Here is a 23828-nt window from a genome sequence, read left to right as displayed (position 1 = left end):
CACAAAGCGACTGGGTCCAAGCGGCCAATAGGAGCTCGGGAGTAGTGTTGTCATTACGCCTCTTGTAAAACTCAATAACAACTCTAATAATTAGCTATGCAGATGACCTGGGAGTGTTTGTTTTTTTACATAGTCCACATAGAGCAGGGTGCAAATGCTTGTTTCCCTAGAAGCAAGCATGTACACTTTCATTTAAATGCAAAATAAACTGTTCCTACACAAACAGATGTAGATGTTTGAGATCAGACGTGTTACTGTTAAATATGCTGTCCTTCCATCCTGTCCTTTAAATAAGCTGCTTTACACATGTGTTGTTCTGATTCCCTCCAATTCCATCCCTCGCAAAACCAGACCTGACCTCTGATCAGCTGAGGGAACAATCCAGATTCAGCAAAATGCTTCAATTTGAGGATAAAATGTGTTTTAATTACTTTTTATCTTATTAATTAGATCGGCCCTGTGTCTACTCTGTGTAGAATTGCTGAAATACTACACTAAGTTTTGGTAGATCAAATACGGGTGTGTATGGGAAATGCCTGTTAATGGTTGTATAATATTTCCGTTGATATTTGGGGCTTTGTTTTTTTTTTATAGAAAACAATCGAGCATCTTTTGTGCTTTGGAGTTGCTGAAGCTGTATTTTCCACATCACAGACACAAATCTGTCTCATTTTCATCTCGAGCTCATCAGTATTAAGTTGATTTAAATGGCTTGAGCGTGTTTCTGTAATGGATGCCGGGGTTTTCAATAACAAACTGTAATCTTGACTTAATACTTTTTTGAAAATAGTTATGAATTTTATAGGTCAACAACAGAAATGATGGCGTGTTGTTTATGCTGTCGAGAACATGACGGAACCTTGATGAGTTCAGCCTTTTCCATCAGTTGTGATTATTGTCTGTATGATCAGGTTTATTCCCTCTGATTACTGTGAATCCCAAAACAGGAGAAATCTGACTGGAGCCAGATTCATAACTGACACGATTAACTCCACTGCCGTCCACGCTGCTCAGTAAAATAAGTTTTAGTTAAGGCAGTTACTTTTTCTCAGGTGACTCACAGATCAGGCAGCTGACAGGACAAAGTGTGGAAGGAGTTTGCCCACTGGTTATTTACTCTCTCCCAAAAGACAAGTTGATAAACAGGAAAGAACTGCCTCCACTTTGACTCCTCCCCCTTGGAAAGACTTTGCAAACTGAGACCTGAGGCTGCAACTGTTGTGAATTTAGACCTAATGTGAATGCAGTGAAAACGGTTTGTGGTTTTCTGCTTTATTCAATGGATAAATAGGAAGTTTCCTCTCTTACAGAGGTTTATAGATTTGGGTTTTTCGTGCCACTAAGTTTCCTAAAAGAAGATGCAGTGACTTTTTTTGTATAATGAACTCAATAAAACCGTCTTGTTTCAACATTGTTTTATATTTAATTATAAATGATGCTCACCTGTCAATCGTGCATCGTACTTAACACCATGTACAGAAGGTCTGGATACTGGATAAATGGCCGAGCTGAGCTGTGGAGGATAAGTGAAGAGATCTCTTCATGATTTCACCTGACTTAAAAAATAACTAAACTAAAATTCCGGTTTGAAGGAATCATAAAATTATTAACTAGTTTAAGTGTACAAATACTGTTCATTTGAATCTTGAGGCTCTGTTTGTGTATTTCTGAAAGATTGGGTGACATGGTTGAAATGAATATTCCAGTTTTCTCAGACGTTTTATTGGTTTTGATTTATCTGTTATGAATTGTGAAATAATGCACATTTGTATTAAATCCAATTATATCCTTATTTACATCTCTAAACCTTGCTAAAACTATTATAGACAACTATTTAATTTATATAACATATAATACATTTTTGTACATTTGACATGGGTTTGTAAAGTAAAAACAATTGTATTCTAGTGATTGTCTTCATATTCTATCTTCATTAATTTTTTCTCTCATTGTACTGCTGTAAGATTATGAGGCAGATTAAAAAAAAGGCCAAACTAAAGGAGGATCTTTTCTAATTTTTATTCAAGCTTCAAAAGCAGGATCCTACATTTCCCATGATGCATCTCTGATCTTTAGCCCTCCTCTCCCTGGGAAATGCTTAAATTTTTTTCAAGCTCTGAGTTTTGTTTTTAAGTAAAGGGTTTCTGTCATTTAAATAATAAAAAAAAAAAAAAACTTTATAACATTTCCCATACTTGAATCAAGTTCCTCCACAGTCACAAAAGACAATGAGAGACAAAGAGAGTTACTCACACAGCTTATGAACCGACGTTAATTTGGAGGAATGATCCTTTTAAATTTAAGATAATCATTAAAAACATAAATCTGAGACATATAATAAAAGTCATGTATATTATCCTTATTTTTTTTTAAACACAAGTCTCGCTCTCAACCAAAAAAACGTTATATTTTATTTTTTAAATAACAGAATAGGTCAGTTTTTTCTCAAGACTGATTTTTTCCTCCAGTAAGTTTTAACGTCAATTATTTCCCCTCCACATCATTCCATAGCTTGACCCCCTAAAAGAGTTGTTGGGCAGGCAGGGTGAGCCAGAGCCTCCCAGCAGCGCAGTCATTTGCAAGGTAGATGATATGGAAATGATGCCCCAGCAGGAGGTGAATGGGACAAATGGAGTCGACAGGTAGCTACGTTACGATGAGGCTTTTTCCCCCTCACAGGCACAAAGGTCAGACACGTTGCCTGGCACAGGAGAGGAGGAGGGATGGCGCTTTGGATGGAGGTAAGGGGCTGGTGAGAAACATTTAAAGTCGTGTGTGTGTGTGTGTCTCTGTGTGTGTGTGTGGCGAGAGAGGGAGAGAGTGCTTCTCCAACACACACACACACACACACACACACACACACACACACACACACACACGCACCCTCCCCCCTCTATGTCAATATTGGATCAGAGCAACGCACCGTGCGACAGGTGTCTGTGCGCGCCCTGAGGATCCACTCTCCACTCTCTCCCCCCCTGTTTTCATGTAGGAGGGGTGGATACAGAGAGAGTGAGAGAGAGAAAGAGAGGGGGGTAGAGAGAGAGAGAGAGAGAGAGAGAGAGAGAGAGAGAGAGAGAGAGAGAGAGAGAGAGAGAGAGAGAGGGAGCATGTAGAGGTATAAAAGGTGTATACCTGTCACACGCAGCACACATTCAGTGCGCGTAAAAGCTGATCCAAACCTGACCAAGGTTGCGCGCGTTGACCTTTTCTATATCTGTGCATCCTCTCAAGGTAAGTTAAATTCGTCTTCCCCTCGGAGTCGCTGTCTTTACTTTGACTTGTCCTAACTTTTCTGAATCTTCCTCCCGAAGGTTCCCTGACGCCAGGAGGAACCAGCTGTTACGCGCTGGGACACATCTCTCCCTCCCTCTCCGTCTCCAGGACCCTCGTCTCACCCTCTGTGACTTTTTTTCCCCATGTCTGTATTTGCTTCACGTTGAGCCTCACGTACAATACCTGAAGATGGAGTTTTGTTCGTTCGGCTCGCGTTACGCAGGTACGGGTTGGCAACTGGAAAAAAAGCGCAAGGATGGTTTTGGTCCTTGGGAGACGATCACTGGTCTTAAAGCACCGTCCAGCCTTAATTTATATACAAAGGATGGAGGAAAGAAAGTTTGATGGTCTTTGTTCTCACTGGTTTTTGAGTGTATTTAAATGAAGGGCGTCTGATAGGTGAGGCCAGATGCTGCAGCCAACACCAGTGATCCAAATTCTTAATCACTGGTGAAACAGGTGAACTAAAATCTTCGAACACATTTTTTAAGAGAGTACACGAGCGGTGAAGTCTGCTCCATGTAAGACAACTCAGCAACAGCACAGTGTCAGTGACGGAAGCTCCAGGTGGTGTGGAACATTTCACTGAGGTGGCCTTATTTGCATACAGGTGGCTTCATGCAGTGCTCCACAGAAGGACCTGGCAGCCGTTGACCCACAATCAGTCACAATCATTCACCTGCAGGGAAAGAAACACAATTCAAACTTTTGATCTTTTAAAAAAACGTTACTTTGAGTAGATTCCTTTTGAATATTGCGTGTGGATTATGAAATTATTAGTAGTAAAGAAAGAACAAAGCAGGTGAATTCAGAGATGTTATCAAGGCAGGAGGTTTTCAGCTTCAGTCCAACATGTATTTTATTTTTGATTTTTGTCTGAAACGTATATATAAAGTGAGCCACACATGAATCCTTATGTCTGTTTTGAAAAACCTGTCTGCTCAGCTCACCAGTGACACCATCACCACTGACAAACCAGTAACTGTCGTTGGGAAAGCGTCCAAGTGAAGGTCTGTCTGTCAGGTTTTATTCCGTGTGTCTATTTGAACTGCACCTGGACGATGTCATATATCGTACACAGGCTGCTGAGGAGACTGACATTTACAACGGTACATGGGTGATAACCTGCATCTCCCTTTTGGCTAATCATTTTTCCCCCATTGGCACATTCATGATGACACTGTGAATTTTCCACTGGGGGCCTATTCATTACTGTCCAGCTCCTACGTCATGAGCTGAGGCTGCAGGCGAGCACCGGGGGGGGGGGGCAGAGCGATGGGCTTAATGGGACTTCATGTTAATCATTAACTAAACATTAAGCACACAGCAGACATCTGATATGTGCCATCTGTCATTTCAGATGTAATATTCAGCCGTCGTGCTTTTACCATCCATTACTCTGATTGTTTCATATGTTAACGATCACATGTGTCTTTAAATTTTCTGATTTGTGTTTACACTCATGTCTTTTTCTCTTTATCCACCAGCCGATGAGGGTTTATGTTTTCATACCTTACTAAAATAAACGTACCTATTTTAATTTGTTTTCAAATGGTCAAACTAATTCACCTTCACACAGTTTCACCTACACATCCTACAGAAACATGACAATGACATGCAGTGTAACACACAAAGTGCCAAAACACAATAAATACACCCTTTGTTTGAATATCCTCACTTTCTTTTTTTGTGTTTTTCATTCATTCAATGAGATATCCAATTTAATATCTTCCTTTGAATCCTTTGAAGTGGAAATGTGTCTCAAACCCGTTATATTATGCAATTAAAAATATTTATGAATGGCGCCTTTGTGGTATTTGGATGTTTTTGAAACTGTGATAGCAAAAAACATGGAAGGTAATTATGTTGCCCTGTAGTGAAGCATGTCCTCCTGCCAGTGAGATAAGTCTTGATCAGGCTGAAATTTGATTCACATTTCTTCTTCACCTCTTGCTGCCCTGTGCAGACAAAGCCCTTCACGTTCCCTCCACTCATTCTTTTCTTTCAATAAAACATCTCATGTAGGCATCATCACCTCACAAAAGACATTATGACAAAGCCGGTCCTGCATGTCTCTCTTTACCTGAGAGCCTATTTGCCTCTGCTGGAAGCTCCAGTCAATATTTGTTAAAAGCCAGAGGAGAGGAAACCTCACGCTCCTTAGTATCCTGGTTACCTCGCTCCAGTTTGAGCCGACTGTCCCGACTGGTCCTGCTGCTGCACCCTCCCTTCCATGCAGCTCCAGGAGCAGCACTATTTGTTCAGGATTCAACGTGGAGGCTTAAGCACCTGCTTTTTTCACCTGTGTCAGTGAAAGAAAGGGTCTGAATGAGGACGTTGGTTTCAGGAGACGGTTTGAATCACCGAGTCATGTTTGACTCACATGGAGCAGGTGGGAGAACCCAAACTGATCCAAACTGAATTCTGTCCAGTAAAGGCTTTTCAATGCAAACACGAGACACGGCCATAACGAGATCAAATATAATGGGGATTGTTTTAAAGCACATATTATGCACCAGAAACTCTTATGTAATATTCTATTTACTTAATATTGTCAATTCAGTTTTCATCATATTATAATTTTACTGCTCTATCTATTGGCTGTGTGTTTATCCCTGAAGAGTGTTCCATCCTCTGGAGCTGTTCTTGACTGTTCTCCTGTTTTTTCATCTGTTGAGTAAAACGTTTAAGAAACAAGAGAAGCACCGACAGGAGGAGGGGGGGGGGGGGGGGGTGTATGTACAAACCTGGCCTCTTCCCATTTGCCCCAGCCGTGACCCTATCTGAGGTCTGCTGTGCAGGGCCGTACTGTATCAGCATCATTAAGAGCGCACTTTGTGTCCGTGCAGCAGGGAAGATGATTACATTTGTGGTGCCTGCCAAACTGTTCGCTGTAAATGGTGGAGCAAGTGTTTCCCAGAGGGTGCGCGAGTGTCTGTGTGTGTGTGTGTGTGTGTGTGTGTGTGTGTGTGTGTGTCTGTGCTGCCTGTAGGCTATGTGCTGTTTCCTCTGACAGTTACTGATAATGAAGACTCATGCAAATGGCAGAGGCCTGCTCTCACTCCTGGTTGGCTCAACTCTTTTTCCTTTGCTCTCTGACTCTCTGATGTTTCACTGAGTGTTACTGGTAAAAGTTGTAAAATTCAGGACTTAAACACTCAAAGTTCTCCGTTTGGGGACTTCCCTGTTATTCAGAACACCCCCTACATCCCCAAACTGTAGTGTGTGTGTGTGTGTGTGTGTTTGTGTGTGTTTGTGTCTTCACCAGTCGAAGATGTAAGCATAGAAAACTAGCAATAATCCACATTTCCCCCTCTCTTTGTTTCATGGAGGTGAATCCAGCTGCCTGTGAGTGGGCGCTGGGATCGGGGGGGGGGGGGGGGGGGGGGGGGGTGGTCCGAGCACAAGACCTGCTTGCATCATCCTTACCTGGATTAGTCGCCATGGCAATCTTCCACCTGAAGGAGGGCATTTATTCAGTGTGTGTCGGTGGACGTGTATTTATGTTGTGTGTGTTTGTGTGTGTGTCCAGGTGCAGTCACTGACTATTCAAATGACTCTGGCTGACCCAGAAAACAAGGCTCTCTGTGCAGTGTTGTTCGCACCCGTCCTGCACTGCAACCTATTTATACAATAACCAAATATATAATATCAAATATGTGTCATTTTACCCAATCCTCCATCAGCTCCATGCTTTATATGCATCGAGACGTAAGGAAAATTGCTTCTTTTATGATTTTACTTTGCATTTTAACCGCTTTATCTAAGGAACAGACAAATCATCATTCCATAAAAATAGAAGCAAAAAGTTTTGTTGAAACATTGAGCTGTATTTTCAAACTCGGGTCCAGCTGCTATCGTTACAGTTCCGTTGAAAAGGAAGGTTATTAATCTTCAGGGATGAAAAGAACAGACTCATTTCTCTGCACACCAGATCGTCCTCAGGATTAATATTTTCTTTCGTGAAACTCACTTAAAACTGTAATTCACCAATAACATTCTGTATTCACATGCATATGAACATGATCTAATGTCCTGAGGCTGGTACACGACCTCCAATAAAAGAAGCAGGCTTAACTCCTGATCACACTGCAGCTACTCCCCAAGGTGTCTGATAAACTCCATCTTCGTGTTAGCTGATACTCTCCACGCATAGCGACAGTATTCACCTGTTTAACTTTTATACTTTATTTGTCATCCCGGCAGTGACTGACTTCTAAAACCTGAGCTGAAGAAGATTTCATGGCAGGTGTGTCTCCAGGGGTTAAAGCTTAAAAATGGACTTGATGGTTCAAATGTCAAGTATTTGAATCATAACATGAGCAGTGAGAAGAGATGAATGGATTATTTTTTCTTCAAACAGCCAGATAAGGATTCAAAGCAGGACTGAACTATCTTTGTACAAGTTCAGTTTACCTGACACATGCAAATCTCCCCAGGCTGTATTTAACAGGGAAATAGGGTGTGCATGGAGTGTGTGTGTGTGTGTGTGTGTGTGTGTGTGTGTGTGTGTGTGTGTGTGTGTGTGTGTGTGTCTGTGTAGGAGTCATAATCATCAGCTTCTTATCAGACTTGCTGAAGAAATAGGAAATAATTTCAAAGCCACACACTCACACACAAAGAAACATACATGTACACTCACACACACATGACTACATGTACACACACTTACCTATTTGTATGTGCTGCACATGTACAAACTTGGTCGCTCAGGTATTGGAGCATGAACACACACTAATACGACATCTGGGTCTTTATGCGCATGTTGTCTCACCTGCCCATCACCTGCTCTGAGGACAGGCAGGTTGACGACACACACACACACACACAAACACACATGTAGACATGCACACACACGCACACAGGCACACACACACACACACACACACACACACACACACACACACACACACACACACAAAGGGAAGGACAATGAATGGGATACAGAAGAGCAAACAGCTCACACATGCCCACAGGTGAGAGCCCTCAATCCCCCCCCCCCCCCACCCCCACACACACACACACATACAAATATTATACACAATGCCCCTCTTACATTTTGTGTTAATTTGTATCTGAATGTTAGTTTCAATCCTCGGCAAGTCAGAGCAACGGGTTAGTGAGTGAAAGTGAAGTGAATTAAATGTTAACACACTTATTTACAGGCCTCTGCCATCGGGAGTGTAATACATACCTTCGCCACTAGATGTCACCAATGATGAAGGAAAGTGAGTCACTGATGTGCAGCGTTTATTGCTCGACTCGACATCACAGATATTGTTTAAACACTGATGTAGTGAAAACTCATAAAAGATGCAAGAGGAAATAACAGAGTCAGAACTAAACAGGACATGGAAAAGCTCCTTTTAATTAATTTCACTCCAGAACTAATAGTTTAATTGTTTTCTAGAGCAATAGAGATGGAGTATATTGACAGTGCTCACTAACCCTCATATGTACGATTATAATTTTTTGTTTAGACAATTCGATTATGTGTTTTATAATGACTATTTTATTATATATTATATTTATTATAGAAATGAAAACAGAATTAGTGTTTTCATTTAGGCTTCACACAAAGACTCAGAAACAAATAACAGAAAGAGAATAAGCAAACAAAAGACACAACACATGATTGTGAGTAGGATTTGAAACATGATAATGAACCGTTCTCAGCCATTGTTTCCAAACATGTAACAAAGGAAAATCTATAATCAAACAGAACTGGAATCACTGTCAATAACATTTAAAACCCAAACGCTGGAGCCTGGAGTGGCTTCTATAATTACAGGTCTGTTAATCAGGTGACTAACACTGTGCATTATTGAACTTCTTTATATTATTTGCAGCCCTTCGATGGACTGATGACCTGTCCTGGGTGTTTCCCACCTCTCACCCAGTGTCAGCTGGGATGGGCTCCAGCATGATGATAATAAGATAATGGATGAATGGATTGTTATTTGTCCTCTTCGAAGCGGCATAGGTTCTAACTATTTAAGTTATACGATCAAAAAATTACATAGGACTCAGTAGAAAAATATATGGATTGTCTTTCCATCCAGTTTTGGTTGATTTCCTATCTTAAAAATCTATTTATATTCAAATCTGATGGTTATTCTGCTAGATCCTTCCACATATAAATACATCTTAATGTTTCTAATATACTAGAGTACTGATGTCGTAGGAAGAATGAGTGACCAAAGCTACAGAGCAAACCAAGGTCTTTGCTCCCATTTGGATGCTGATGCTCCATATTTCTGTAGAGTAGCCAGAGGTGTGGGGACATAAATGATTTTAAAAGTTTCCCAGTTAGTCATTAGCTACTACAACCACTGAATATTCTACTACAGCACTTCATCCTACTGACTCCTTCAAGATCAACCACTGAGAAAAAAAGAAATGAAAAGGATGCCCCTTAATATCAGCAAATGGTTTTGGGCCTTCTCCCACCTCCAGGTCAGGATCCAGTTTACCAACAGCCCAGGGAGAGAGAGAGTGAGCGAGGGGATCAGCTCCCAGAATGTGTCTATTATCCTGCCACACCAATCAAACTGTTGTGTCAGTGCGTTGCTATTGTATAGTCCTGGGTCAGGTTGCCACTGAGCACGGCTGCCATATTGATGACTAAGTCAGTTTGGGGCTCTGAGGACAATGGTGCATTGGAGCCTCCACAAAGCGCCAGGCTAATGCTGCCCATTCAGCTGGGCCGGTCAGCTGCTGAGTGTGCAAGGCTGACGGGCAAATGGAGTGGCGTGGGTCCAGGGGGCCCGGCCCTATAAAAACGAGGGTGAGGGTCTCTCCCCCGACATTGATTATACCGGCTCTGTCCCACCTCAGTACTGTCTGTAAGTATATCAACACACTGCCTCAGGGGCACAGCTCTGTGGGTGGAGCCCCACAACCACAGAGAGGCTGCTGCACATTGTGTATTTAATATGTAGACTTCTGTGGACGACCTTTAAATGAGGCTTGATTTGTTGAGAGTAAAAAAACATGGCTTATAGCTACTATTTTTGAGACGATGCCTCATTGGTATGCTTGGGTCTGGCCTATTAACATCGTGCAAACAGTTTTAACTTTAAAAATCTAAAAAGGCTTGACGGAGGATGGTTTGAAACTCTTTTTAGAAATGGAACCTTGTGAAAATTAGAGACTTCCGATTGTGCTTTTCGTGCTTTTCTAGCTGTGGCAGTTTGCTGTTGTGAGATTTGTTTTCTGTGCAGCCGCTACCATTCAGTTACGAGGTGTAATTTACAGGCAAGGTTGGGTTTGACAGAATCTGCTCGACTGAAACAGAGAGAAACCCTGTGCGGTGGAGAAATGGAAAAAATGATGAATGTGTGGAATTTTTCACTTCTATTGTGACACCTTGGAGCAAGAGGCCTTAACTGAGGTGTCTGTCTAGTAAAGGAGCAATAACATAGGCCTTCTGTTAACAGAAATACAGTAGGATGAATTTTATGTTATTTATGTTATTTATCTTTTTTCTTGATGCTAAAATACAAAGATTGAAGATATTTATAGACACTGGAATAAGCTTATTGGATCAGAAGTCTTGTTTCCTGTATTTTTCCTCATCAGGATGAGGACGATCAGCATGGTTTTCTATAGGAATGTGTTTTTTAATACACTTTCCTCAACATTTCTGATGCTACAACTACTCAGGACATGTCTTTTGGTTTTATTTAATTGGATTTCATCTCTTTAATGTTTTTTTTAAACCCTCCATCTTCTTCTTCATCCAGAGAGTAACCCACAAAGGGAGAAGAAGCAGCCATGAACACTACACAGATGGAGCAGATGGGCCAGTTCAAGATCACAGTCTGGGAGGAGGAGAACTTCCAGGGCAAGCGCTGCGAGTTCATGCTGGAGTGCCAGAACATCATGGAGAGGGGCTTCATCAAGATCCGCTCCATCAAGGTCGAGAACGGACCGTAAGTTGACATAGTTCTTGCTCCTCTGGATCTCCTGCCTCTCCTGTATTTATCCCCTCTTTATTTAAAATGCTTGTGTTGTGAAAATCTCTTTACTCTCATCTCTAGATCACTTATTTTGTTGGTCTATTGGTGTGTTGGTCATTATGCGCAAATTATCAAGTGTGTGTGTTGTGATTACAGTATCTATGTTTAGGATGAGGCCAGATTTTAAATGTGAAAATAGATTTTCAAGTATGCCCTGTAGAGATTTAGCATTTTTATCCTAAACAACATTTCTCACCTTCATAACAAAAGCGAGAAATTGGTCTGAAGTCCTGCTCATATATACAAAATACTCATTCCTCCTTAAAATCTGTGGTTAACCAAGAAACATACAACAACATGTAATTAAACCCCATTGTTTATTTATTTCAGAATTCTCATTTTATGTGGTTGAAAAAGTCTAATAAAAAATTCATCGAGAAGACAAAGCCAAATAGGAAAAAAAAAAAAAATAATTATTAATTACATCGCTAGTTGGGGCATCTATGGTTTTGCATGTGTATGTGCATGCACCCGAGTGTGACCCCTGTTGTGATATGAGTTGGCTGCGTGCAGCTGCTGGCTGTGAGCCACAGAGTCTGACTGACTGACGATCAGATAAGAAGGCCTGGGTGCAGCAGCAGCAGCAGCGGCAGCAGCAGTAGAGGAGGAGGAGGAGGAGGAGGCAGGAGCAGTGCTATCTAATGTTTGCTTTGTGCTCCCAGGGACAACAGAGGCTGCGTGCTGTTTTCCCTCATGGGCGTTGGACTCTATTGTTTAACAATACTGACAGTTTCAATGTAGCTGCACTTAAATTACCTGGTTTTTAATGGTTCAACGTAAAATCCTGTGGGTTTTAGGGGTAGATTTACTTGTTTCAATGTTTAATATCCCTGGCATTATGTCCTCTGATCACATGTAAGTGTAACACCTCTCTCCTCATCTCTGTCCTCCAGTTGGGTGGGTTATGAGTACCCAGAGTTCCAGGGCCAGCAGTTTATCCTGGAGAAGGGAGACTACCCTCGCTACGAGGCCTGGAGTGGAAACAGCAGCTACAGAACCGAGCACATGCTTTCCTTCAGACCCATCAAGTGCGCTGTAAGTTCCTGTTCATCCAAACTACTCTACACTTCCCTACCACTCCCTCCACAACACGACCAAGCAGCCAGACCCTCTTAATTACCTTATTGACAATGAATGAACCACACACTCAACATCTCTCCCCAACTCACCTTCCAAATTACATCTAAATATTCACATCAGTTACTTCACTTCAACAGCTCCCCTGACAGAGGCTGCACCATCACAACTGTGTTCTGTTCTCTTCCTCCTGCAGAACCACAGCGACAGCAAGGTGACCCTGTACGAGTGTGAGGACTTCCAGGGCCGCAAGTTCGAGATGTGTGACGACTACCCCTCCCTACAGGCCATGGGCTGGTGCAGCAAGGAGGTGCCCTCCATCAAAGTCAACTCGGGAGCGTAAGTCAGGCGTCCTCATCTTCGTTTGTTGGTCCATTTTGTAACCGTATATATTTCATCTCCACTCTTATTTCAAATCTTCTTCTGTGTGCTAATGGTTGGAGCTGGTCAAATAGAGCATGTTGACACTGGTCCATCTATCTTGACTGGGAGTAATATGGAGAGAACATTGAAAATACAGATAAATAAAAATTATAAATGTTTAAAGTCTGATTGGACGGGCTAAACCATCTCCAGCTAACTGATCTCCTCTTGTAAACACTCTTGTAATTTGACTGAATCTATTGAAATCATTCATTAAACGGCTGTTCTGTAGACAAAAGATGGATGAATGGATGGAATTGGATAAATGACTGTTTGAATCCCACACTGACCTTATCGCTCGCCCCATCTCTTTGTGCCTCTCTCTCTCTCTCCCTGCAGCTGGGTGGCCTACCAGTTCCCCGGTTACCGTGGCTACCAGTACATCCTGGAGAGAGACAGACACCAAGGCGAGTACAGAAACTACAACGAGTTCAGCACCCAGGCCCACACCAACCAGGTGCAGTCCATTCGCAGGATCCAGCACTAAGCCTTCCCTCTGCCTGCCTGACCCCCCCCCCGCCCCCGCCTGAATAAAAAGAAATTGAAAAACTCTCCCCGAACCCTTTCCTCTCCCTGAGCCCCCGGACAGACGGACCACTGACACAGACCTGTAGATGGACTAACTCTCCCTCAGTCTGTGGCTCTGCATGTATGGATATCGAAGTTCTTCTACCACCAAGCTAAAGCATGTTTTTGAAATAGGAAATAAAGGCTTTTCTGAAAAACTAGAGACTGTCCGTAATTATTTTTTTATTCCCACAATGATCTTTATCAACCCACCTGAATAAGGCTCAGACAAACTGCACTGATTGGCTTTAAACTTGTCAGTTTGTTCCTCGGTTAATGGCGGTAAGTCGTACTGCAGGCGCACAACCAGAGAACCAGGCGGTTATCAGACATAGGTTTATGCTTTGTATTTATTTGAAAGAAACATTTAGGGCCTATCGGGAACCTTCATGGAAATGAGTGGACTCTGTTAGGCTTTAGGATGTGCATTATTGTTCTTGTCAGACTGTATTCTTATTTCCAATAAACAAGAGCAAGACATCACATTTGTTTCCACTGTTTGTTCTTCGACTGTTTTGGGCACAATCTGCCAAGGACTGTGTGCAAACCATGTGACCTTTGGTGGCTGGTAGTTATATGTAACCAAGACATTTATATATATTTTAACTGAAGAAATGAATAGATACATACTAATTTAGAGTAAAATCATCTTTTAAAGACATAATGAATTCAAATTCTTATTGTTGATGTAGCAAATGCTCTGTGCAGCATTGACCATTAAAACAAAGGCACATAGGTCAATATATTATATATTTATGTGTATTAAATACTACAGCCAAATAATGGGACAGGAAGGTAACACAGGCATGGATAAAAAGATAAGTACCATGCCAGAAATAAAATCTGTAGAAAAGAAAAGACACACAAGGCTTAGAGAGGATCAGCGAAACTGAATATTAGAAATCAAAATAGATCAGGTAAACTAATGATTTACATTACCGGAAGCATTTGGGACAGACTCAAAAACAAAATAAAAAATGTGGCACTTTTAAATTAGGTTTAGAATTATCAATAGTAGGACGAGACCTGATGTGGGAAGGAAAGACTTTTCAAGAGCTTGTAGTTTTACTGTGGAAACAGCCCAGAGGCCTGATAAAGGTCCTCCAGCTGCTTCATGGAGTCACATGCAGCCGACTTTATTTAAACTGTTTAATTATTCCATGAGCATCTTAGAATTTAGAATGCCTTTATTGTCGTGTCGCTCTGAGTGGTAACAAAAACTAGAACAATTCAGAGCAGAGCAAAGCCACTGAGTTTGATCCCAATGGGCCAGAAGAAAAACAAAGCATGATCCTCAATGAAAGTTAGGGATGTATGCACTGTGCTAGCTCCTGTTTGAACAAGGGGCCTGTCTGACAGCTCACTATGATGAAAGACATTACCTTAAATACATACTCATAAAGTATTTAACATAATCACAATAAAGTTTCCTCAAAATATGTGCAACACAACCACCAGCCTATACTATTTACTTCTCTCTGATGATACTTCTTTAAGCGGCCTGTGAAAAACATCTTCAAGATGCCAGGATTTATTTCTCACATTTGGTCTTGATTGAACAGTGACTCATTGGCAGAGTTCATGACTTTAATATTGTGATGCAGCACATTGATTAGTCTAAGCCATGTGAAAGCCATGGATCCTAACCCCAGGTCCCAAAGGTGGAGATGCAGCTGAGATGAAGAGAAGCAGGTTAGTCAGGGGAGAAGTTCTCAGATGCAAACAACAACAAATATTTATGGCACTTCTGATTTACAAATGAACATGTGGTCCATTTATTTTGAGGATTTGATTCGGCACCGCAGCCTGGCACATGACTAAAGCTCCTCATATGAGTTCTAGTTGCTGAGCATTTGTTGGTTTATTCTAATGTGGAACCCTGATGTTTATATTGCAGTCGCGCGCCCGGATCCTGGAGTGTGTTTACCTGCACACACACTCCTCCTGTCGGTCCAGGACCTGGGATTCCGTGTTACACACCCACGAGCCTGCACCGTCCCACAGTCCCACACCCAAAAGACCAGGATCTTTCAATAAATGTGTAACCATGCACACACACTCACACACCTTTCTCAAATATACATTCCTGTGGAGCCTGATTAAAGAGGCTGCACCCGGGTCTGGTTGAGGAGTGACACTTGACTGGCGCACTTGCAGGCTGGGGCTCCTTGGCTGCACAGGTACAAGGTAGGTTTGAGACCACAGAGGAATTTTGGAACCAAATCTTGATGACAGCGCTTTTTAGTAGGTTATTACTCTATTGATTATTGATCTATTCCTGCTTTAATTTACTAACTACTTTGATACCAGGTAAAGCAACTGGATCAAACACTTCTAAATCATGTTTTAAGTGGATACTAATCAGCTTTTGAGTGGTAAAAGTTACCTTTAATGCTGACTTAATGCCAATAAGGTCAAACTATCAACCCAGACATGTGTTGTTGTGCTTTTTCGTCTTTTCCTGTGGATATCTGGCCTCCTGCTGATCACTGCAGATAAATATGTATTCGTATTTATCTACTACTCCGTGCTGGGATATACAGTCTAGTTTTCGAGGCTTGTTTTAAGTTGCCTGCGACTTGTACATGGACACAGGCAGCTAAAGCAAGTCTGGGACGCCACAGACACACCTACAACCCCCCCCCCCCCCCGAGGAGCCGCCGCCACGTGACAAATGGAAAATCCATTTGTTTGTTTTAGTTCAGGAAGAAGGAACATGGGAAACATATTGTTTAATCTGCATTTACCCTCCAAAGTAAGCTTTTGAGGACTGAGAGGAAAACCCCAATCCAATACTTATACGTAGCCTGATACAATCTTATTCTGACTCACCTATGGTCTAGTGTGTTTTTTTCTACTGTGTGTGTGTCTGGGTGTGTGTGTATTTGCTCATATTTGAGCTCAGTCAGGTGACATTCAGATGATGAACGATTAGAGGACCATTTACTTCCAGTTGAGTCAACACAGAAAGCTTCAATACATGATTTTCATTTAAGGGTAAAGTTAAGAATTGATGCATTTCTGTTGGGTAATGTCATATTTTGAAAGTCTGAAAGTGAATTCATGAGTTTACGTTGCACAGAGCGGCACGAACCAGGTTTTTGTTTTTGTCCCTGCAGTTGATGAGTCTCTCATGTCTCTGTACAGGACGAGGACAAGACACAATACCACTGCAAGAAATACACATATAACAGTGTCAATGTGTTCATTTTTAGACCATTTGAAAAGGATTTAACCCATGTTTAGTGTTATGAGTGTCACAGATGGACAAGCCTCTATCATCAAGTAATTTTTTTTACATGCTTATATATTAAAGATATCTTTTGTTTGATACTTTAATCAAAAGTGTTACAGCAATGCTTTGTCCTAAAAGAGCAGTTTTCAAAATAAAAGTCCTTAGAATGTCACAGTCTAGGCCTGATTGATCATATGCTGCTTCCGATCTGCATGGGTTGACCTCATGTGATATTTATTAATAAAAGACATTTGAATGAAATGTAATCAATGTAATACATGTGTACTGTCCACAGTATTAACAACTGCGTGAATAAAACGTTTGAAAATTTTTGATGCAAGATTTCCTCTGTCACCTCTAAAATATCAGAATATACTAGATTCTATAACCACTGTGTGATCTACAGTCCAAACCAGACTTACAGGACCAGAGCCCCACAGTGTTTGCACAGCCTATTGCTTCTAAAAAAAAAAAAAAAAACAGCAGAAGAAGACAAATCTGAGTGGACATGATAAGATCAGTGAGCATCAGGGACCATGGTTTTAAAGTTACAACCTCATTAGCCTTCAGATACAGGCTATATAACCTTAAACCCACAAACAGAAGGTCCACGGGTGGAGGGTGGGGGGGTGAAAGGTTCTTGTTGTCTCATGTGCACTGGAGCGTGTGTCTCCAGGTAAATGTTCTTTTTCCAACATGAAATAGGTCTTTGTTGTTTGCCAGGAGGTAAAGAGGCGGAAAAGTGAGGAGGATCTGAACTGGTTTCCATGTCAAACACTTCAATTCACCATAGAGACTCAGATCTTAACGTGGAAACTTTATTAAACTGTGATGGCGGATTGATAAGGGCCGAATTTCTATCGGCCCTCTTTTTTTATTGTGGGCACCAGGCGGGCTGACAGAGGTAAATTGCTCTTTTAATTAAAGCAATGCGCCAGGGGAAATTGCTGTCTGAATATTGTCTCAGAGATGGGGGCCAGTGACAGTTGCCTGGAAACTTCAATCTGTCCACCCGCGTTTATTCCAGATCACAGTTATGAGATAAAGTTTAATAAAAATCGTTTCCTCCGCCGCCGACGAAATGAAATCCAACCCTTTCTGAACAAGTGAACACAATGAGACAGGACTGCGGAGGAAACCTCATGTTCAGCATGTATCTCTCAGGTTGGTCATTTAGTCCCTTAAAGACGAATAGAAACGTGTTGCGGTGGGGGGTGTTTTTAAACTCTTTCTTGCGGGACCTGCGGGTCCTGCGGGCGGCGCGGCTCCGTCTCCCTGCGGCAGCGGCGCCCGCATTGTTCGGCTTCAATCTGAAAGCCCGTCTGCTCTTTTGTCGGAAATCGGAAATCCTTTTTCCTGGACGCGTTTCCTGGCTCCACCGCAGAGGACCCCGCAGAGACGACACGCTTCACGCGTCAGTCCCTCACCGCAGCCCGGACACTATTAGGACTTTTTCTTATCTGAACTTTAAGCGGGATTTTGTGATGTTTAACTTTGAATTTTTTATTTTTTATTTTTTTGGGGGGGGATCATGTTTCACTGGGCTGGTTAATTATACAGCCACACCATGCTATTCTATAACAGCGACTGAAAGCTGTTGTTATTATTATCAACAATATTATATCGTTGAAAACAGATTTAAAGAGTATTTTTATTTGAAGTTTATTTGAGTTCTTTTGCTCATTAGAATAAATTAAATTCTTAGAAATAAATCTGGACACAAGTGGATTTATTTTCTTTCCCCAGCAAAGCAGCCCTGTTCCTGAACGCGTCTTCTCTTCATTGTGATATATTATAAACAGGAAGGATTAGGCACCTGATGATGAGGAGGGTGCTGATGGTGATGATGACGATTTGTGTGGTTTGATTTCAGATCCAACAGAAACTCTGTTGAAAGAAAGCAAAGGGACATCATGGGGTCCTATAAACACAGGAGTACAAAAAGGTAAGAGAATGGATCATGGCATATCACGGAGGGGATCACCGTTATGTTTCATCATTGAATTTAATTTAGAACCTTACAGATCTCCGGCATTGTGTCTGAAAATGTAAAAATAATAATAATAGCTAATAAATTAATAATCCAACAGCAGTCATATTTTTTTACTTCAACCATTTGGTCATATCAACAAAACTCACTTAGGCCCTAAAGACCCGATAAATCAATATCGTTCACACCTTTTATAGTACAGAACATATCATAATCGATTTTAGCTATTAATGGTTCATTTTATTTTATTTCTGTTACTGTAATAGCTCCATAAAAAATCACACACTTTCTGAATTCGTGGTCCCATTTTGTAGCCGCCGTAGTATTTGCTTCTCACACATTGGTCAAATATACAGATAAAATAAAATAGAATTTATATTAATATATCAATATTAATACAACAGATATTGTGTGTTAAGATTAAATACCTTTAAAATGAGCGCAGTATCACTTATTTATTAAGCAGACGACGTGATGGGGTTCTAACAGAGATGAAGTTACTTAACGGGCTTTAACCTCGGGAAAAAAGCAGTTCATAATGTTTTTAAATCAAAAATAATAAATGAGTGAGACAAATATTTGACAAAATGTAAACGACTGTTCACTGATACCAGTCCTTATCTTATATTTCCAATCGGTATTGTGAATAAATAATTTTGAATAATACCAAGATGTTGATATTCATCATCATATTCATCATCTGAGAACAACAAGAACATTCATTAATTTTAGACGCATTAAAGTACTAAATAGTCACAAATGATTTATCAAAAATCTTAAAATGTTTGCAGCACATATTCGATAAATATATTTGTTTAGAGAAAAAACTGTCTGTATATCACCAGGTTAATAATTGACTTATGATAATAAAGTGATATAAAGTGATATAAATCCTTCACTGCTTTGCACGGATACTACTGGTGCTAAATCAATCATTATCTAATTTTTTCAAGTTACATATTTGTATTGAATCTATTGTTATATGATGCGTTTTATATGGTATTTCTCGTCCAGGCAGCGGGCAGATCCAGCTGTGGCAGTTCCTGCTGGAGCTGCTCTCCGACAGCAGCAACATGTCGTGCATCGCCTGGGAGGGAACCAACGGCGAGTTCAAGCTCATCGACCCGGACGAGGTGGCGCGGCGCTGGGGCGAGCGCAAGAGCAAACCCAACATGAACTACGACAAGCTGAGCCGTGCGCTGCGCTACTACTACGACAAGAACATCATGACCAAGGTGCACGGCAAGCGGTACGCGTACAAGTTCGACTTCCACGGCCTGGCGCAGGTGTGCCAGCCCTCCACCACGGAGCAGGCCATCTACAAGTTCCAGGGCAACTTCTCCCCGATCCCCTTCCCCGGGATCTCCAAACTGAACCTCATGGCTCCCGGCGTGGGGCCGTCGGGCTTCTCCTACTGGCCCGGCTCCCCGACCACGGCCCTGTACCACAGCCACAACCTGCAGCCCCCGGGGCCCTTCGGCACCGTGTCCCCGTCCCACATCAGCTGCGTCAACAACATCAACAGCCTGAGTAACATCAACAACCACTACAACTGACGTTTACTGCGCCTTCTGGACTCACTGGAAGGATACCGACGGCAGGTGTGACGCGCAGCGGCGAACGAGAGAGGGGGGGGGGGGGGGGGGGGTGTGCAGGAAGACTGCAGGTGGAAATATGATGTGGGCGAAATACAGTTTGGTTTTTAAAAAAGGGGACACGCGTGGGCTGTTTTTAAAGGTTTGATTTGGGCATTTGTGTGCAATCATGAAAATTAGACAAATTTGAATCTATATAGGCCAAACTGGGCCAACAGAAATTCTATTCCATTCAAGAGGCACCTAATTTACGCGCCCTTAATTTAATAACTACATGAATTGATTTGATTTTTGTTATCCATAAACAGCCCACGTGTTGTATTTACCAATTTCCTCCACAATCTGTGAAATTTAATCGTGGATGAATAAATGTTTTCGTGTTGAAGAGCAGTTTTTCCAAATGAACAAATGACAGAGCATTATTTAAGAAGGTAGTTATATTTCTATTAGTTCTTCTCCTCCTTTCGGTTCCTTTTCTGCGGCTCTTCCCTTCTTCGAGGTCCAGGTCTGTTTTTCTCTACAGATGATTGTGGGAGACAAATGACCAGCTATTTGTGAACCACTGGCGCCATCGTGTGGTTTCATGAAATAACCAAACGCTTGCTGGACTTAATGATTTTCCCTTTAATTAAATCTCACCCCCACCACCACTATTATCATCTTAACCAGTCGACCTCACAATACTTTGTTTCTTTAATACAGACATTAGACCACAAATCCAACTTCACTCACTTGCAATAAAAATAAAAGGCCTTCACAGGTGTAGAGTCGTAATTTGTGTGACCTGAGTGACTAGTGAGAGAAACTGTGAATCCTCTGTACATACTGTCGGGTGCGGACAGGCTCAGGCTCTCGCTGCTTTCTAGTGATTTTGAAGTGAATTACAGTGCATCCATCGTCATGAGCTCGTCCTGTAGCTATAGAGCAACTGTACCAATGAAAAAACAAATGATGTGATTAAAGATAGATTGTTATGATCAAGCCTCTTTGTGTCTCTGAATCGTGCCTCAGTGAACACTTTGCTTCTTCACCAAAACACCACCGTTTCATGAATACTACAGACGGTTTCGACGTGGCACAACAACCCCCTCCAGATGTGTAGCTTTAATTTGATTGTATGATAAAGCAATGCAAAAATTGTATATATAGTGTCTATAATTAGTGTATATACAGAGGTAATTTATCAATTCGTTTAATATGGCATTATTCTTATTCTTGTTCGTCCAGTGAGTCATGTCAGTCTCTGTTGTTACGTTACAGCTGCATCGTCAATTCATTATATTTACATGTAATAACCTGATATAACTGTAAGAAAAACAGACACAACAGACAATTCTCAGTCTCAAGCTCAGTCCTGGGGCACATAGCAAAAACATTTGAGATTTGATTTTGCTCCAGTTAGAACTGGAGGATTAATAGTCAAATCATCAGTTTGTTCATGACTGGAGTATTTAATTTAAAAAGGTAAATATAAAAACATTAAGTTTTCTTTTTGCTTTTTGTCAATTCTCTTTATCGTACGTGTGTTATTCTATTTAAGCTCCTGTCACACTGTGGCACAAAGCTGTGTGACACTTAGTAGTGTTTTCCACACGGGGGCGCCACACCTCTCCCAACAACAGTGCCCCGTTTACATAACTCGGTGACAACAGTGTTGGTCTATTCTAGAACACAGAGGCGTCTGCAGAGAGCAGCTTAACCCAAACCCTCTTTCTGTGACAGTACGAGAGAGATTTAAACTGTGTCTCTCTGTGTGTGCGTGTGTATGTGTGTGTGCGTGTGTGTGTGTGTGTGCGTGTGTGAGAGAGAGTGTAACACTTATTCACAACAGTAGTGTTTTTGTGTGTGTGTCCTGCATATTAAAATTAAAGAAATGGGGTTGCTATTGACAACTGAATCTCTCTCTCACACACACACACACACACACACGCACACACACACACACACACACACACACACACACACACACACACTTGTCTCTCTATAGTTGTGAGGACACTCCTAACCATAACCTAAACCTAATTCTAACCCTAAACCTAAAACCAAGTCTTAACCCTCAAAAAGGCCTTTGAATTTGTGAGGATCAGGCAAAATGTCCTCACAATGATGGTATTGAACCAAAATTGGTCCTTATAAGTATAGATATAGACATGAACACACACACACACACACACACACACACACACACACACACACACACACACACACACACACACACACACACACAGGGTTATCCTGTTCTGAGTCTCCTGACGTGTTGATCACACCTTGCACACACTGCACCTTCCCGGGAACCCTGCAGGGATCGATTGAGTCACTTCCGAAACATTGTAAGTGCCACTGCTTCTCTGTGCCACTAATCTGCTGGGACTGTTGTGGCTGCTCAGCATCACTCATCCGCTCTGCTTCTTCTTCTTCTTCTTGCGTAACAGACTAGGTGGGTGTTTTCCCTGCAAGCCACAGGATTAACAGTGTGAATTCAGAACATAGAGGAGGAGCGGGGACAAAACACGAGCAGGAAAAAGAAGCAGGAGGAAAAGCAGAGACCGTCTTTGTACTATTGTTTCTTAGTAACATAAAGGCATTCTGTTTACATTATAAAGTCTTCAACATGGGAGTTCTGAGCATTCTAATTTATTCTCCTTGTTTGAGTATATTCTCAAATTTTTCAATTTGATTTGGTACTAGTCGGCTGCCGGTGATTCACTTTGTGTCAACAGGATGCACAAATCAAATTAAACTAATGAATACTGTTTAAAGTAGCTAATCAGAATGAACAAGTAGAACTATTCACTATTTGTCAAATTAATATCATCATTACTACAAAAATGAATGATGCTGTTGCTGAAATCAAACTCTAATGAATTTAAGAAAAAATTAACATTACGAGAAAAGAAATCATGAATTTCCTCAAACCTCAGGGAACTTGAACATGAGGAGAGAAAACAATATGTTCTGTCAGACAACATGAGAAAGAATCAGTGAAGGGGGAACTCAGGTAAATGTTGTTTATCTCCTGTACAAAATCTAGTCAACATGATTTCATGGGGATGATGTCACAGAAAGGGGCGGGGGAAAAGTCAATAAAAGGTCCCCCCTTGGAGTTGCATGACAAGGTCAATGACGTCAGATCCTGACAAGATTAATGATAAGTAAATCTGTCGTAAATGAGACAATGCTCCTAATTTTTAATTAGATTATGTTTGTGATGCGTTCAAGCAACACAATATGCATTGAGTTGTTTAAAATTTGTTTTTCATCTGGAAGAGGGGAAAAGTGGGACACAAAAAAAAGGCTAAAATAACAAAAGAACAAGATACAAAAGCAAAGAAAGTCCAAAACACTAGGTTAACAGAATCACACTGGAAACCAGAAAAGACTAAACATAAAAACCATCAGAAAGACTGGGAACATGACAGCATAAGACGATAACAAGTGAAAGAGGAAGTGACATGTAAACAATGGAGGCGGGGCTTATTGAACACAGGTGAAATACACGAGGATGAGCAGCCAATCACAGGGGCCGGAAACAGGACAGAGACAGGAAGTTAGGCTAGAGATAAACAAGGAACCTAATTTCAAAATAAAACAGGAAGCAGGTAACTCAGGGGGAAATAACTGAACACAGACATAAACACAAGGAA

General features: G+C 41.4%; 2 protein-coding genes across 3 annotated transcripts; both read left to right on the top strand.

Annotated features, from left to right (window-relative positions):
* Positions 1–2598: 2598 nt before the first annotated feature.
* On the top strand, positions 2599–13284 carry cryba2b (crystallin, beta A2b). Of its 2 annotated transcripts, XM_053439971.1 has the most exons (5): positions 2599–2616; positions 11068–11210; positions 12191–12332; positions 12571–12713; positions 13137–13284. In XM_053439971.1, the coding sequence occupies exons 1-5, from the start codon at positions 2599–2601 to the stop codon at positions 13282–13284; spliced, it is 594 nt and encodes a 197-aa protein (XP_053295946.1). The 2 variants fall into 2 exon arrangements, with proteins under 2 accessions (XP_053295946.1, XP_053295947.1); XM_053439972.1 differs by lacking the exon at positions 2599–2616 and having other exon boundaries at positions 11041–11210.
* Positions 13285–17290: 4006 nt separating this feature from the next.
* On the top strand, positions 17291–20205 carry fev (FEV transcription factor, ETS family member). Its single transcript, XM_053439977.1, has 3 exons — positions 17291–17763; positions 18473–18544; positions 19604–20205. Exons 1-3 carry the CDS (start codon positions 17715–17717, stop codon positions 20143–20145), a joined length of 663 nt encoding a protein of 220 aa, XP_053295952.1. The 5' UTR covers positions 17291–17714; the 3' UTR covers positions 20146–20205.
* Positions 20206–23828: the final 3623 nt, after the last annotated feature.

This window comes from Pleuronectes platessa, chromosome 14, assembly GCF_947347685.1.
Source record: "Pleuronectes platessa chromosome 14, fPlePla1.1, whole genome shotgun sequence".
In the NCBI taxonomy this organism is placed as follows: Eukaryota; Metazoa; Chordata; class Actinopteri; order Pleuronectiformes; family Pleuronectidae; genus Pleuronectes; species Pleuronectes platessa.
This window is presented reverse-complemented; position numbering and strand designations above follow the sequence as displayed.